This window comes from Anoplopoma fimbria, chromosome 20 (assembly GCF_027596085.1).
Source record: "Anoplopoma fimbria isolate UVic2021 breed Golden Eagle Sablefish chromosome 20, Afim_UVic_2022, whole genome shotgun sequence".
Classification (NCBI taxonomy): Eukaryota; Metazoa; Chordata; class Actinopteri; order Perciformes; family Anoplopomatidae; genus Anoplopoma; species Anoplopoma fimbria.
In genome coordinates, this window is record NC_072468.1 from 15,865,050 (window position 1) to 15,878,922 (window position 13,873).

Consider the following 13,873-nt stretch of genomic DNA (forward strand, 5'->3'; position numbering starts at 1 on the left):
TCGTGCAACCTCTCTCCGGTTCCTTCTCCTTTATCTGGTCTTCCACGGGCAAACACATTTCTGACATTTAGTCCAATTACAATAACGATAACCTACATTCTCTAAAGACCTTTTCATTACGACACTTTTCCTTTTAATCATGGACTGGCTGATTTACTTGTCTCATTTTCAAAATCTTCCCAGGTTCCCTGACAACCAAGCGAGAAGCAAAAGGTCTTTTCAGGCATGCAGGGAGTGGGGGTGAATTAAATTTTCAATAAATAAGAGAGAAATGACAAGAGGGCCTTTGCTGGAGCAGTCGCACCAGGCAATAAGTCACAGATGCAAAATCATAAGCAGAAATGAACCGACATGTTTAATACTGAAAAAAAACTGGATAATCTGACCACAGCAAGCACAATCCAGATAGTGCGGAGGAATAAAGCAGGATGGGCAGAGACAACAGACTGTTCATGTTGTTACTCCGTAGGAAAGTCACTTTAAATGCTTTCTGTTCCTCAGTCACTCTCACTCGCTGTGAGTGTTTTGCAGCTCGGATAAATTCTGGACTGGGAGCTGTCTGTCTCTCTCTCTTTCTGTCTCTCGAGGATGGGATTACCCAGAGGGGGGTTCCCCAAGTGTGAAAAGCCTGTCAGAGACCTGTGAAAACTGTAGCCTGCATGGCTCCACACGGACAAAGTGCTGCTGTCCACTCTTTTTCTCTCTCTCTTTGACCTTTCCACTCTCCTTCCTTTCTTTTCACTTCCTCTCTCATCATGCTCCCCCCATCTCTCACCCTCTCCTTCCTGACTCAAATCTGCTCCTGTGCACACCTAACCAGTCCAATAAAGGTTGTAGGTTCAGATTAATCAAAGTATGCGTCCGTGTGGTATGTTTTTACTCATATTACTCACCAACAACATGTGTTTCCATCACTTCAGAGAACATTACTTTGACTTACATTCATTTCCTGGAGACATACTCTCATGATAGACGCTACTTCCCCAATCCTAATCTTACCCTAACATTAAACTAAGTCTTCACCTAAAATTGTGATGGTTATTCATGATGGTCGTTATCGGGATGTGCATTTTGTCCCCAAAAGGGAGGGGAGTCCCCACAATGTGACCGTGTAAACAGATTTATCTCCTCACCAACCCCTACTCTAACCTTAACCATAACCCTAAACCTAACTTATTAAGTGGCTTTAAAGAATATAAAACCAAGTCTGAACCCTCAAATAGGCCTTTGAAGGTCTGTCCCAAAATGAGGACTGAATAAAATATCCTCAGTTTCTAAAAATGTCCTCAATCTGAAGGTCTGAAACTCCAAATGGTCCTTAAAAGATAGCTGTACAAGTACACACACACACACACACACACACACACACACACACACACACACACACACACACACACACACACACACACACACACACACACACACACACACAGGTAACCTAAAGTCTGTAAATTACAGTATTACTCAAACTTCCCATTAATCTTACAACACAGGATAGAATGAAAGAAAGAAACGTTTCCTGGCTTTCTAATTTTCATGCTGGTAACTTCCTTTGTAATAAACTCATAAACACACACACATACATTCACACAACCACAGTGCTTTTTTTCCCTAGGAAGCAGGACTTTTAAACAATCATGGGTGTAGGGCCCTGCCAAGGTCACTTCAAGTTCTCATTATACTGCTGTAAAAACAATACGATGAACGTCATGTTGCCGACTTAACTATCTATTAACTAACTATTCATTTAACATAGATATCTCTTTGTTAGGGATTCAGATCTCCTATCTTCATCCATCTACTGCTGTAATAAAGTGCTGTACCAGTGTGTGCGAAGCAAATGAAAAGTAATGCAATGATCCTCTGTCAGATTCAATTGAGGGCTATTTGCTGCCACCTGGTGCCAAACATGTGTTCTCACTCATCTTCTCTGCTGTAACAAAATACCACCAACACAGCATTGTTTGAGTAAAGGGCACATTTATTCTTTCCAGGGAGAAATTCCTTCGCTTGAATGTGTTATAAAATACACAAAAAGACAAAAAGAAAGAGAGATATACTCATATATTCAACAATGCAGGTGTTGAAAGTGACTCAAACTGTTCAGATGTTCACATTGCAATACATACAGTAATGGAGTGATTGGACATTTCAGACAAATACACAAACACCCAACATTAACTACTCAAGTGACTATTACACGAATGTGTAGTTGTGTATTTGTGAATGACCTTCATTCCTGTCTGAACTGTTTCCTCCCTGGAGTGTGTGGTTTTTTTGCAGAGTGGACGTCTATGTGCAGAAGGCATGTTCACTTCTTCTCTGGCTTGTCGTTGAACTCCAGGAAGAAGTCGTTGCAGGCCACAGTGAGAGCTCCGACCAGTATGATGAACTCTGTGAAATCTACCTCCCCGTCGTTGTTGGAATCCAGGTCTCCCATCACCCTATCCACTGCCTCCTTATCCTGGGCATTCTGCACGTGTGAGGATATATAACAGGGAATGTAAGCTTGCTCGGTTTTACACGCATGAAACAGTACATTTGTATCCCTAAGTATCTCCTTACCCCCAGGTAGTTGCCGAGCTCAGCGGTAAGCATCTCTTTGAGCTCAGCCCTGCTCAGTGTGTATTTGTCCCCCTCGTTCCCAGAGTACTTATGGAAGGTCTGGATCAAGAGCTGCATGGCGTTCTCCAGGGTGGAGGCGTTCTCTGAGTTGGGCATAGACATTCTGGAGGAATGATAATAGGAAGGGTGAGGGGAGGAGAAAAGCAAGAGAAGTCCATGTCAGTAATCCTGCAAGCAAGGAGCATGGAGTACAAGACTGCTGCAACTCAACCCGTGTTAAAGTCTCTCTAGGTTTCTCTCTCTCGCACACAAATGCATGTGCACACACTCTTTCTCTCTTTTTTTTATCTTAGATACACTGACACTTGGTGATGCATGGAGAAACACACGTAGAAAACCTAATCACAGGCTAAATCACCATCGATGACATAGCTACAGGATTATCTTCTATGAGGTCTATCTATCTAGTGGCAGGAGAGGTATTTGGCAGAGTTGGAAACCCTGCACAGGAGTCAAGTTTGCTCTAGCTGTTTCCTCATCAGGAGATTTTCCTCCCTGCCACTAGTACTGATAAGATTCTGCTACAGATTAAACAGATCCTCAATCTGTTTGTTGCTTTGCTCCATTGAGAGGACCTCTGGGAGTCAGGACATTGACAGCAGCCGGATATGTGAGCCAGCTGATAAGAGTGAAACTCTAAGCTGGTAAAACAGCCAAACCAGAGGAGGAGATGTAACCAGGACACGCCGAGGCAACCTGATCTGGCTTTTACTTTAGCTCTACCGGATGGCAGAAAACCCCTGGAGACAGGTGTAAGTCTTTGCCTTTCTTGGACCTACATCACCTCTGAACTGTGAAGCCTTTTCCTAACTGTCCATCACATCTTATATCAGTCTGCCCTGGTTGACACAATGCTCCACATTCTCATGAGTCAGCAGCATAAAAAAACTTTTTTTGGCATGCTCTGTTTAAGATAAATTAAGGTTCTAAAAGTTATCACTGAGTAAACAGAGAGCTTTTCCTGTCTTTGTTGTTGATTTGCACTAGCTTTTTTCAATAGGCAGTCCCCCCTACCGACAGCACTGTGCATTAGCTGCACCACTAAAACCTACCTTTAAAAGAAAAATATAGACACAACCTCGGAGAAAAATGGACACACAGCCTTCAGAGTTGAAGTCTGTCCTCTACACAATTTCTTACCTGAGGACGAGTGATGGCCTGCTGGTCAGGTGCAGAGAGAGAAGGCAAGAGCGACTGATGAGGAGGATGAGAGGGACACCGTCTTAAATACATCCCTCATGGCCTCCAGCCACCCCACCTACCCCCCCTCCTCCATCTCTGTTTACGCATCAGACACCTGCTGTCCTCTAAATGGACACATGAAAACTCCATCTGACCCCTTCTTCAGAAACAACATATCGTCAATGAAAGCATGAATGGAACTGTTACTACAGCATTAGGTAAATTGAAGTTATCATAATATGACATTACATTTCTATTACATTACAGTCATTTAGCAGACGCTTTTATCCAAAGCGACTTACAATAAGTGTATTCAACATAGGTATTCAAGAGAACTGCTAGTCACCAGAAGTCATAAGTGCATCTCCTTTCTTAAACAAGCATCTAAGAGCATAAACCAGAGCAAAAGTACAGTGCAGAAGCAAATTACTACGAATACAATAAGTGCAACAAACTAATACGAATACAATAAGTGCAACAGACTAATACGAATACAATAAGTACAACAAACTGATACGGATACAATAAGTGCTAAGAGGAAGGCTCAGGGTAGTATTTCTTGAAGAGGTGAGTTTTCAGCCTGTGCCGAAAGAACAGGCCAACCCACAAATGCCGCTGTATGCTTTAAAAGTGGGCTTGTTACGCTCAGAGGTCAGTCCTTATGAAAGTTAACATACTAACATAAGTGTAAATAGATAATTAAGATATGGAAGTGGTCTGCAACATTCATAGCCATCAGCATTTCCTCAGCACAATGAGTATCTCGTTACCCTGCTGTGCAACCATTTTGTACTTCTTGTCAAAACAGAGAACAGGTTTAAAGGGAGTGCTACCGTAAATACAGTACCAAGAACAAGATGAATCACTAGATGACTCGTCGCATGAGTCTGGGTTTAGACAGCAAGGAGTGTCAGGGTATGTGTAGAGATAGGACGTTTACTGGAGGAGAGGGGGAAGGGGGGGGGGGGCATGTATCATGCCCGATACAGTATCCAAAGGATTAATCTAGCACCAATGAATGGAGCCATCACACTTGGCAGCCATGCAGAGAAATCCTCAGACAAAGACTTTGGCAAAACACAGCCAAATGTGCGAATGCAACACACACGAGCACTTTCACAAACACATTCCCTCCTCAAGCTCAAAAACACACCACACAGAAACAGTATGATGGATGGAGTGAGAGCCAAAGTGCGTGAAAAGTAAATGAGGAGCAAAAATAAATGAGGGAAACACATATGATCATGTACACTTGAATTGAATTAATGCACAAGCACGGCAAGATGTCATGAAAGGCATGTTTGATCTGCCGTCCTAGTAAGTGCATCTTCTTGTTTGTGTGTCGACGCTACAGTATATTGTGTCAGTGAGTGGGGCAGCACAGTGTGTGTGTGTGTGTGTGTGTGTGTGTGTGTGTGTGTGTGTGCATGCTTGTATGCACCATATCTGTGTATGTATAGTGTTGCAGAGTGGAGGATGGTGCACAATAGGAAGTGTATACTGTATGTCAGGATCTGGTTGCAGTAGTTGATGCATCCAAAAGCTGCTGAGTTTGACCAGTCAGGGATGTCACAGCTATATTTAGTAAGTGTTGCTGGTAGCAATGGAAGGAGCAGGTATCATTGCAGCAGTGCCTGTGGGACAATGTCAAACCACATCAAAGAAACCACAGGACACCTACAGCATTTTGTTGGGTTTCCCAGACAAATTGTATTTCATTTGGAAATAAAACTTGAATGCAGATGCAACTTAATAAAGATGTAACGCCAATTAAAAACTACACACAAGATAGTTTTACTATATAGAGCATTTATTTTGAAAATACAGTTAGTATATTTTGTATAAATGGTAGAAAAAAAGACACTCCCAGCTTAGAGTCCTTCAATATGTCCTTGACAATGGAGATCAATATGGTGTGACTGAAAAAATTGCTGATCTGGACAGACATTAAGTGCATTTTACAACAGGTTGACTATCTAGATGCAAAAATGATTATGGACTGTTCTAAAGTTTAGAACATTTGAATGAGAACAGATATTTAAAGAATCCAAAGAAGGCTGTTCATTTCACTAAACACAAGCATCTATGACGCATCAGCGTTGGATCCACTCTTGGTATTACTGAGGGAGGTGGCCAGGTATCCAATCAGAGTGAGGTATTCCTGGAAGCTGACCTTTCCATCGTTGTTCGCATCCAAACCCTGCTGCATCTCCTTAATGGCAGAGGAGCAGTTTGTATCCTGGGGATAGACACAATATGTTAATTCTGTATGAAAAGTAATCATGTTTTTTTCTCCCACTTCATTTTTTTTTTTAAACATCAAAACAGAACAAATCAGGAAAAAATCAACATACACATTTGGTCAAATTAAACAACACATATATCCTTGACAAAGACAGAAAAAAAAGTATTAAAAATAGTCAAATAAAATAAATAACAAATAACAAATATAAAGCCTAAAACATATTACAGAGGAATTTACCATTACAGATGTTGCTTACTGATCTAGTCAAGCACAGTCTACTCCAGTAAAGGTTATTGCTGGCCATTCATATCCAAAATATGTACTAAAAGGGGCCACTTGTTTATAAAGTCATCTAGGGTACCTTGCAATACATTGGCTAACCTTTCATATCGAAAAACCGATAATAAATCATCATACCACATTAACAACGTACAACATGTTGAACACATTGAAAAGGGTGCAGCATAAAGCATGATACTTAACAACTTAGCCTTTATACAAGATAAAGAGCTAACACCAAAAATACACAGTTTTGGATCCATCACCGTTTTAACGCCAATACGCCAATATCATTGTGATTAATGGATATGACCGTATGAGGTGAAAATAAGTTCCAAATTGTTTTTGGCACTTCCGGCATGCTGCTAAGTATGATTCATCGAATTTACTACATATTTATAAAAAAATCATTCTAATATACTGATTATTCTTTGTGTGCAGCAAAGGGAGATGTAGGACAACTAAACCGTTTTCTTGGTTTCTTACCTGCATCATGCCGCCAAGCTGTTTCTTCACCAGTTTCTGGAAGCCACCCCCGTCTAGGTTCTCCTTCCCCTTGGAAGAACCCAGAAACGTGGTCACCACCGTCTTAATGGCTGACTCCATATCTAAAGAGAGAGAGAGAGAGAGAGAGAGACAAGGACAAAAATAGGAGAATTTAGTGTTGGAAGTCACAGGAAGATATATGGCCATATCTTAGACATCCAGACGTCATGCCGTTGGGTAAAGTTCTAATGAATTTTATTATTATGAAAATATATTAACATTGTCTTTGGCGGATAAAAGGCTTATTTCAGTTATTGAGTGCATCATTGCAGAAGGGAGAACATCATAACCTTGGAATCCTTGTGAACAACTGAATGAAAAGAGATCAGAGATTCATAATTAACTCATCATATTATATAACATAATCTATTCAAATGAAGTTATAATGCAGCATTTCACTTTAGTTTTGCATGTAGTATATACGTAGCTGAAAAAATACCGAGATAAAATACACATTAAAAAACCACATTGTCCTGCAAATAAGTAGTTATAACAGTGATCTGCAAAGCAAACTTGTGTGAGTTGCTATTTAAGCCAAAACGTGAAGATGAGACAAATGTAATTCTTTGGTGTTAGAAGGATCACATCTTTTTTTCTATTAAATTGTATTTGCATTTTATATGTTTGGATATTATATTATATCATATTATATGTTATGGATATGTGTCCTGAACATAGAAATGTTAGAAAGGTGAGACACACAAGTGATGTCAGCACAGAACAGGAGGAGGAGGTAAACAGAGTGAGAGAGAGGGAGGGATGGAAGGTTGAGGAGGAGGGGAGTCTCTGAGGTAAACACAATGGGAGCTGTGATCTCTGACGGTGGACATCTGATCCCCAGAAGCCAGCGGGAGGATCCGGGTTCAGATTACGGCCTGCTGCCCGTCTGCTGCAGCACACCTCCCCTCACACTGAAGGAATACTCAAACTGTGCTCAAGTAAGAACTGAAAAACATTGCACGGCTCTGATAAGATTAAAGTAGCCTGAAACATCTAATGCTCCTGTTATTGACAGGATCTCAGACTCGTGTAAAGCTAAATCCTCAGCTGAAAGACTTGAGACAGGCAGTTTTAAGTTCTGGTTCTTTCCACTAACTGCGTATTGCTAGTTGGACATTGCAAGAAGGAAAGAAACTAGATAGAAACACATGTATGCTTTCATTTGCTCTTATAGCTGTATCAAAACAGACATCCCAATTTCCATACTATAAGCTAATTCTACACACATTTTGATTATGTTGTACACAAAAGGTACAAATAGTCAAAACAGTACCCTATGACAATAACTATTAAATATATACTGTATATTATTGGTTTGTAGCTTGGCATTAAGACATATATATTGATTAAGTCTATCTTCAAAAAACGCAAACTATGGAAACGGCTGTATGCATTTTATTTCGTCATATGAAACTGGGACATAACCTTACATCTAAAGTCCGTGTTTAGGCCAGTGCAACCTAATCCAGACATAATTCTGCCAGCAGAGGGGTCTCTCTCGGTTTCTGTTCCTATTTATCTTTCCGGTGTCTCAACAAACAACATCTCCAATGTAACTACTCTCAGAAAATTAAAGGCCTGAATAAATACTGCAGGTACTTGAGCAGAGCTGCTGATAAGTATCGGAGCAGCGAGGTACGAGGCCTTGCAGCGGGGTTTCCACTGTGTATCGGAAACTATCAGGGGTCAGCGGTGACCGTAGGACGGGTAATGATGACGGGTGCTTGTGGTGATGTTGTCGGAGTAACTGTAGAAGGTAAATCTCCCATCTGACACAGATGTCACACCTCAATGCTCCCACTAAGCTGACACACAACGACATATAGGTAGACTGACAGAAAGATAGAAACACACACACAACACTAATTAGGACCTCTGTGCATTAACATAATTACTGGGTGAGTGAGTGCAGGTAGCCAAACCATGGATTCTGTTTCATGTCTCCCTGCCATGCCACACACACACACACACACACACACACACACACACACACACACACACACACACACACACACACACACACACACACACACACACACACACACACACACGCACGCACATGCACAAAGAGGTAGACACACACAACTCTTTGCTACATACAATTGAGCATCTGTCACCAACATGCAGTTCATAATTATTTAATGGGTCACTATAATTGTCCCAACACCTTCCTAACACCCACTACAAGATGAACAGCAGCACAGGAGCAGGCGGACCAGTGTTTGTGGGTGTCTTTTGTCTGTACAGCCCATATATCAAAATGCCTGACAGGCCACCATCCATTAGCCTCCTTTTTTCGAGTGTAATGAGATGAACATGAAACCAAGTCGGCTTCGGTCAGAACCGGAGACATCAGGGCCACAGAATTACAAATGGCAGAGAGGAACATGTCGTGGGCTTTGTCAGATAAGAGCAAGACGAGGACTGACGGTGCCGAATACGAATGAGGCTCTCCTTTTATCGTGACTCAAGTGTAATGAATGCCTGTGTGAGGCCCAGAGCATTGTGTAATTTGCACTACTGGACCCTTTTGTGGCCTTTTCCTGGAATTTAGCACCGCACACATTAATTCAATGAGTCACAAGACTTTGGGCCTGAAACAAATTAAAATGAAGCAAGGTCTACTTGTTAGCCATCGTCTCCTGAATATCTATCTTATAAGGATTATAACAAGGACACAGTCATATTTGCCCTTTTTTTAAATTATGTTTTTAAGGCTAAAAAAAGCATTATTTTGTATGTTTTGTTTCGTTATTATACATCCTGCTTCTTACAATGACTCAGACATATCTTGACACCCTTAAGTGATTATTATCCACAGATTGTAAACTAGGCCTCACAAACTGGTTTTGAATTTGGTTAATTAAATATTTCATGTTAATATGGCCAGAGGTTGTGTAGCTAAATATACAATTGGGGATTTTTGTCATGTTTTATCTGCTACTAATTTTTTTTTTCAAGGTGTGCCTTGTAAAATATTGAAGTAAGAGGACTTACTTGGTTAAAATGTGTTTAGGACACACACTAATTATAATAAATATGTGTCTTATTCCATAATGTATTGTGTCATGGTGTCTCTATATTTTTTAATTGTGGCCTTGAGGATCCGGCAGACGAAAATTATGCTCTCACAATATCCAGTATGTATCATAGTGTGCACAGTACCTCCCAGATAGTAAATCAAATAAAGCATGGTGACCGTGAGAGTTGAGTCAGCGTTGAAAACTGGATTAAAGCCTTGAACAAGTTCAAACCAGTTTACAGATAAGTCAGGTGGGGCCACCCAACCTACCCAGTCATCTCACCACCCCTATTACTGAAGCATGCGGACACACAGTCTGTGTGTGTGTGTCTGTGTGTGTGTGTGTCTGTCATGTCTCAATGGAAGTTTTTTTTAACCACACTGACTACAGGCCACCCGATAGTTCATGAGCCCAACGAGCATTGATAAATCCCGGCGATCAGCTCCACCCTGGTCATGTTCTTAGCACTTATGTGTGGCTGACTCACGTCCTCCTCCACGTTACCTGTCATCGCCCAGGCCGCTATTTCTCTCCTGAGCGTCATTAACGAACACCAGGTCGAGGCCATCCGAGTCCCGCTACCGGAGTCTTATCATTAGCGTCAATAATTCAGACCGATAAGGGGCCAAATCTGACCGTCGCGGTGCAGCGATCGCAGTGTGACTGTTTAACGGGGCGAAAACGGCCTCGGCGCGGATGTCAGGAGCAGTCAGTAACGTGACGGAGACGTCGGGGCTTGCCCTGCCCGCGTGCCACATTTACATGTCGCCCTGAGTAATCCTGACAAGTTGTAGAGCGGCCAGAGGCAGAGCTGACACGCAGAGGATAAATAAGTAAACGTGAGTGGAGACTCCGGTTTCTCTGGAAGTGTAAAAAGGGGATTGGGGTTCGATTACCAAGGAGAACCCGATCCATGTGGCCACCAAGCTTGGTAATGACAATAGAGACGCTCGCTAATTATGCCAAATGTATGACGCAGCCGAGGAAATTAAGACAAAATTGATAATGTTGTCCATAAAATAGCATAATAAACTAGAGATAGACATGGCATAAAACTAGTAATCAGAGGAAAAAAAGCAGACTCACCGTTAGGAGAGGGACACAAAAGGCAAAAGAAACTATTTCAGAAGCTGCGCTCCTTCTTTTCTCACAGACAGTCCTGCGCTAGATTAAGCAGTAACACATATCTTTTCCGTGATTTAACTTCTCACTCTTGCCAACTTTTTTTTTTTTTTTTTTTCCCCCCCTTTCATTGTCATAGGGCGTGTGCCTAGGAGAGAAGGAATGTGGAAAGAGGCGCAGCTTAAGCAACACAGCACTTTTTCACCAACATTTTATAACAAACATTTCCGTTGTTTGGGAGAACAGAGAAATACTTTCTAATTTGGTTTAATGGTTTTTTTTTTATATTTCTGTTTTTATACTTGCACGTTCAACTTCTTTTTTTTTGTATACTTTATCTTAACATGTAGGAACAAGAGTGCGCTCATGTTTAAGTGTGCTTTCCCAACAGACAGATGTAGTGAAGCCACACCCTGGAACTTAACTTACTTGTGCAAAGAATAAGAAGATAGTGTTCAGTTGAAAGGGAACTTAGGAAAACGTTTTCAAATGAAGGCCCGAGCAGCAAGAAAATACTTTTTTTAACGTATTGTTTTCATTTTATTTCCAGCTTTAAATAGAAAATCCTGCTCTGCCAACAACAAAGCTCTTGTTTGTTTGCTAGAGGGAGATGATGAACATCACAAGATGCCTTTTACAGTAATTAGAAAAGTCAATAATACACAATGCTTAAACACACACACAGAGACACACACTAACAGTCAGTTTTCAGACAATATGCATTCACAATCTGCAACTGCCTGGTAGACCTGTAAGCACAAGCAGCTTTGAGTGCTAGTGTGTGTGTGTGTGTGTGTGTGTGTGTGTGTGTGTGTGTGTGTGTGTGTGTGTGTGTGTGTGTGTGTGTGTTCTGAGAAACAGTTAGGACTGGTTCTAATGTTGCTAATGTTGCAAATTGTTCAATAGTATTCGGTGACAGAGTCTGTGCCAGTTGCTGGTGAGAGGAAGGAGTGAGAAGAAATGCAGACTACTGTTAAAAAAAACAACGGTGATGTGCAGTTGAAACAGACTTTAGGGTGTTTTCATTTGGCTGATTTCCAATTTGTTCAAACTGTATGGCACACAGACAAGTCAGTTACGCGCATGAAACTGTAACAGAACTAACTGTTTCTGAGGACGGCCCACTCTATTGGCTGAACCCCCCATGTTTGCTTGCAAGATGCCCAATCAGCTGCCAGAACTCCAGGAAGTTGAGCTCTCCATCACTGTCCTTGTCCAATGAGCTCATAAGCTGGTCGATGGCAGCGGGGTCAGCAGCTTTCTGCAAGAAAACAGGAAGATACTTACTACATGAGATATTTAATAAAAAAAACCAGTAGTGAGTGTCAGCGTAGACAAACTGGGATGTTATTGGTTGTGCGTGTGGGGCGATGAGACTGAGGCAAGCTGACACCTCTGGCACATTCACCAGCTTAAAAAATGAATGCAGCGTCTGCAGAGGTGGTTTGGCAAAAGGAGCAATGGATCTGTCACCATCTAGTGGCCAAAAGTGGTTATTTCAACTTTCATGCAAGGAGGAATATGGAATTTTCCATATTTGTATTTACTGATGGGCCTTGGGAGCTTCTACTTTCCGCCACTGGGCTCTGGTTAAACATGACAACACAATTACATGAGACTAGAGTGAAACTTTGAAGTCTCTGAAGGGTCTTTATGACAAATTCTATTATTTTTGTGCTCTGGATCGCAGGAAATAGTGGAAAGAGGAAAATATTTGGATTTGGCTCAGAAGTTCAGTAAGACGACTTGCATAAAACACTCAAGTAGAAGAACAGCAATGGCCTTTTAAACACAAGTATGACTAACAGTTAATTATAAGGCCCCAGAAAAAAGGGCCAATGTGGCATCCAGATGATACCCATTTAAATATGAATCTGCCTTTATCAAAAGATAAAGATATTTAGCCCTAAATACATATCATTCTCTTAAAACAGGCTTATTGATCCCCTAAAGAAAGCTTGCAACTGTGGCTTTTACCCCAAAAAATATATAATAGTGCATTTGCTCTTTTTTTTTTACTATTTTCAGGAGCGAATTAAAACACATTTAGGGGCAGCAGGATGATGTATGTGTGATCGACTCAAAATAAACACTAGTGCCAATGTGCTTCCAATGAAGCATATAGGAATAAGTTGTATTAGGCTTTGAATATGTAGAAAACATTACAATCGATTTGTTGACTATAAGAAAAGTATAAAACACATGTATTATAGTAAAAAATATATATACATAAAAGTGACTCGATAAGAGTTACAGGTAACATTTCCCCCATAAACCAACATATTTATGGCACATCTTGGAGCAAAAAGAGACACAAAAAAGAGTAATTGGCTAAATTTAATTGGATGCATCAGATATTGATTTTGCGCCCACTGAGATGTTTCCACCAATAAGCAAACAAATGCAACTATGTGCATCACAGCATTATTGTTTTGTTAACCTTCAACACTTACCTTGACAAAGTTAGGGAGCTCTGATTTGACCAGTCTGTGGAACTCATCTCTGCTCAGTGTGTCAGAGGAACCATCGCTGCCAGCAAACGCCTTGAACTGGGACACCAGCACACCAATAGCACCCTCCATTGTCAGTCAAGAGGGTTTGATCTCTGGGCCAAGAAAGGAAAAATGAGAAATATTATAACAGTTACCTTATGATACAGTTTAAGTTCAAGTTCAGATAGAAAGAAAAACAGTTGTGCTTTTAAAGAGAATGTAATCTGGCAACACAAATCAGAGACTCACCAACTCACGGTATGTGTGTGAGTAGGTTGTGTCTTCTTGGCCTTTTAAAGCGGACTTCTCCTAGTAAAGAACATAAATCATTCACTCATTTCTCTCTAAATATTTACAGC

The 13,873-nt window shown here is 41.0% G+C and overlaps 3 protein-coding genes across 3 annotated transcripts; all 3 read right to left on the reverse strand.

Annotated features, from left to right (window-relative positions):
* Positions 1 to 2,311: 2,311 nt before the first annotated feature.
* On the reverse strand, positions 2,312 to 2,727 carry s100t (S100 calcium binding protein T). Its single transcript, XM_054621966.1, has 2 exons — positions 2,566 to 2,727; positions 2,312 to 2,473 (listed from the first exon to the last, which is right to left on the reverse strand). The coding sequence occupies exons 1-2, from the start codon at positions 2,725 to 2,727 to the stop codon at positions 2,312 to 2,314; spliced, it is 324 nt and encodes a 107-aa protein (XP_054477941.1).
* Positions 2,728 to 5,599: 2,872 nt separating this feature from the next.
* On the reverse strand, positions 5,600 to 11,118 carry si:ch211-105c13.3 (uncharacterized protein LOC325758 homolog). The gene is made up of 3 exons (XM_054621819.1): positions 10,987 to 11,118; positions 6,818 to 6,939; positions 5,600 to 6,046 (listed from the first exon to the last, which is right to left on the reverse strand). Exons 2-3 carry the CDS (start codon positions 6,935 to 6,937, stop codon positions 5,891 to 5,893), a joined length of 276 nt encoding a protein of 91 aa, XP_054477794.1. The 5' UTR covers positions 6,938 to 6,939; positions 10,987 to 11,118; the 3' UTR covers positions 5,600 to 5,890.
* Positions 11,119 to 11,537: 419 nt separating this feature from the next.
* LOC129109487 (protein S100-A11-like) lies at positions 11,538 to 13,848 on the reverse strand. Its single transcript, XM_054621563.1, has 3 exons — positions 13,764 to 13,848; positions 13,476 to 13,627; positions 11,538 to 12,283 (listed from the first exon to the last, which is right to left on the reverse strand). The coding sequence occupies exons 2-3, from the start codon at positions 13,602 to 13,604 to the stop codon at positions 12,149 to 12,151; spliced, it is 264 nt and encodes an 87-aa protein (XP_054477538.1). The 5' UTR covers positions 13,605 to 13,627; positions 13,764 to 13,848; the 3' UTR covers positions 11,538 to 12,148.
* Positions 13,849 to 13,873: the final 25 nt, after the last annotated feature.

Excerpts from the sequence above, each read along its gene's own strand:
- LOC129109487 (XM_054621563.1), bottom strand. The coding sequence starts at position 13,604 with ATGGAGGGTGCTATTGGTGTGCTGGTGTCCCAGTTCAAGGCGTTTGCT. Across the intron at positions 12,284-13,475 it reads AGCTCCCTAACTTTGTCAAG|AAAGCTGCTGACCCCGCTGC; the intron begins GTAAGTGTTGAA and ends GTTTTCTTGCAG.
- s100t (XM_054621966.1), bottom strand. The coding sequence starts at position 2,727 with ATGTCTATGCCCAACTCAGAGAACGCCTCCACCCTGGAGAACGCCATG. Across the intron at positions 2,474-2,565 it reads AGCTCGGCAACTACCTGGGG|AATGCCCAGGATAAGGAGGC; the intron begins GTAAGGAGATAC and ends TCACACGTGCAG.
- si:ch211-105c13.3 (XM_054621819.1), bottom strand. The coding sequence starts at position 6,937 with ATGGAGTCAGCCATTAAGACGGTGGTGACCACGTTTCTGGGTTCTTCC. Across the intron at positions 6,047-6,817 it reads AGCTTGGCGGCATGATGCAG|GATACAAACTGCTCCTCTGC; the intron begins GTAAGAAACCAA and ends GTCTATCCCCAG.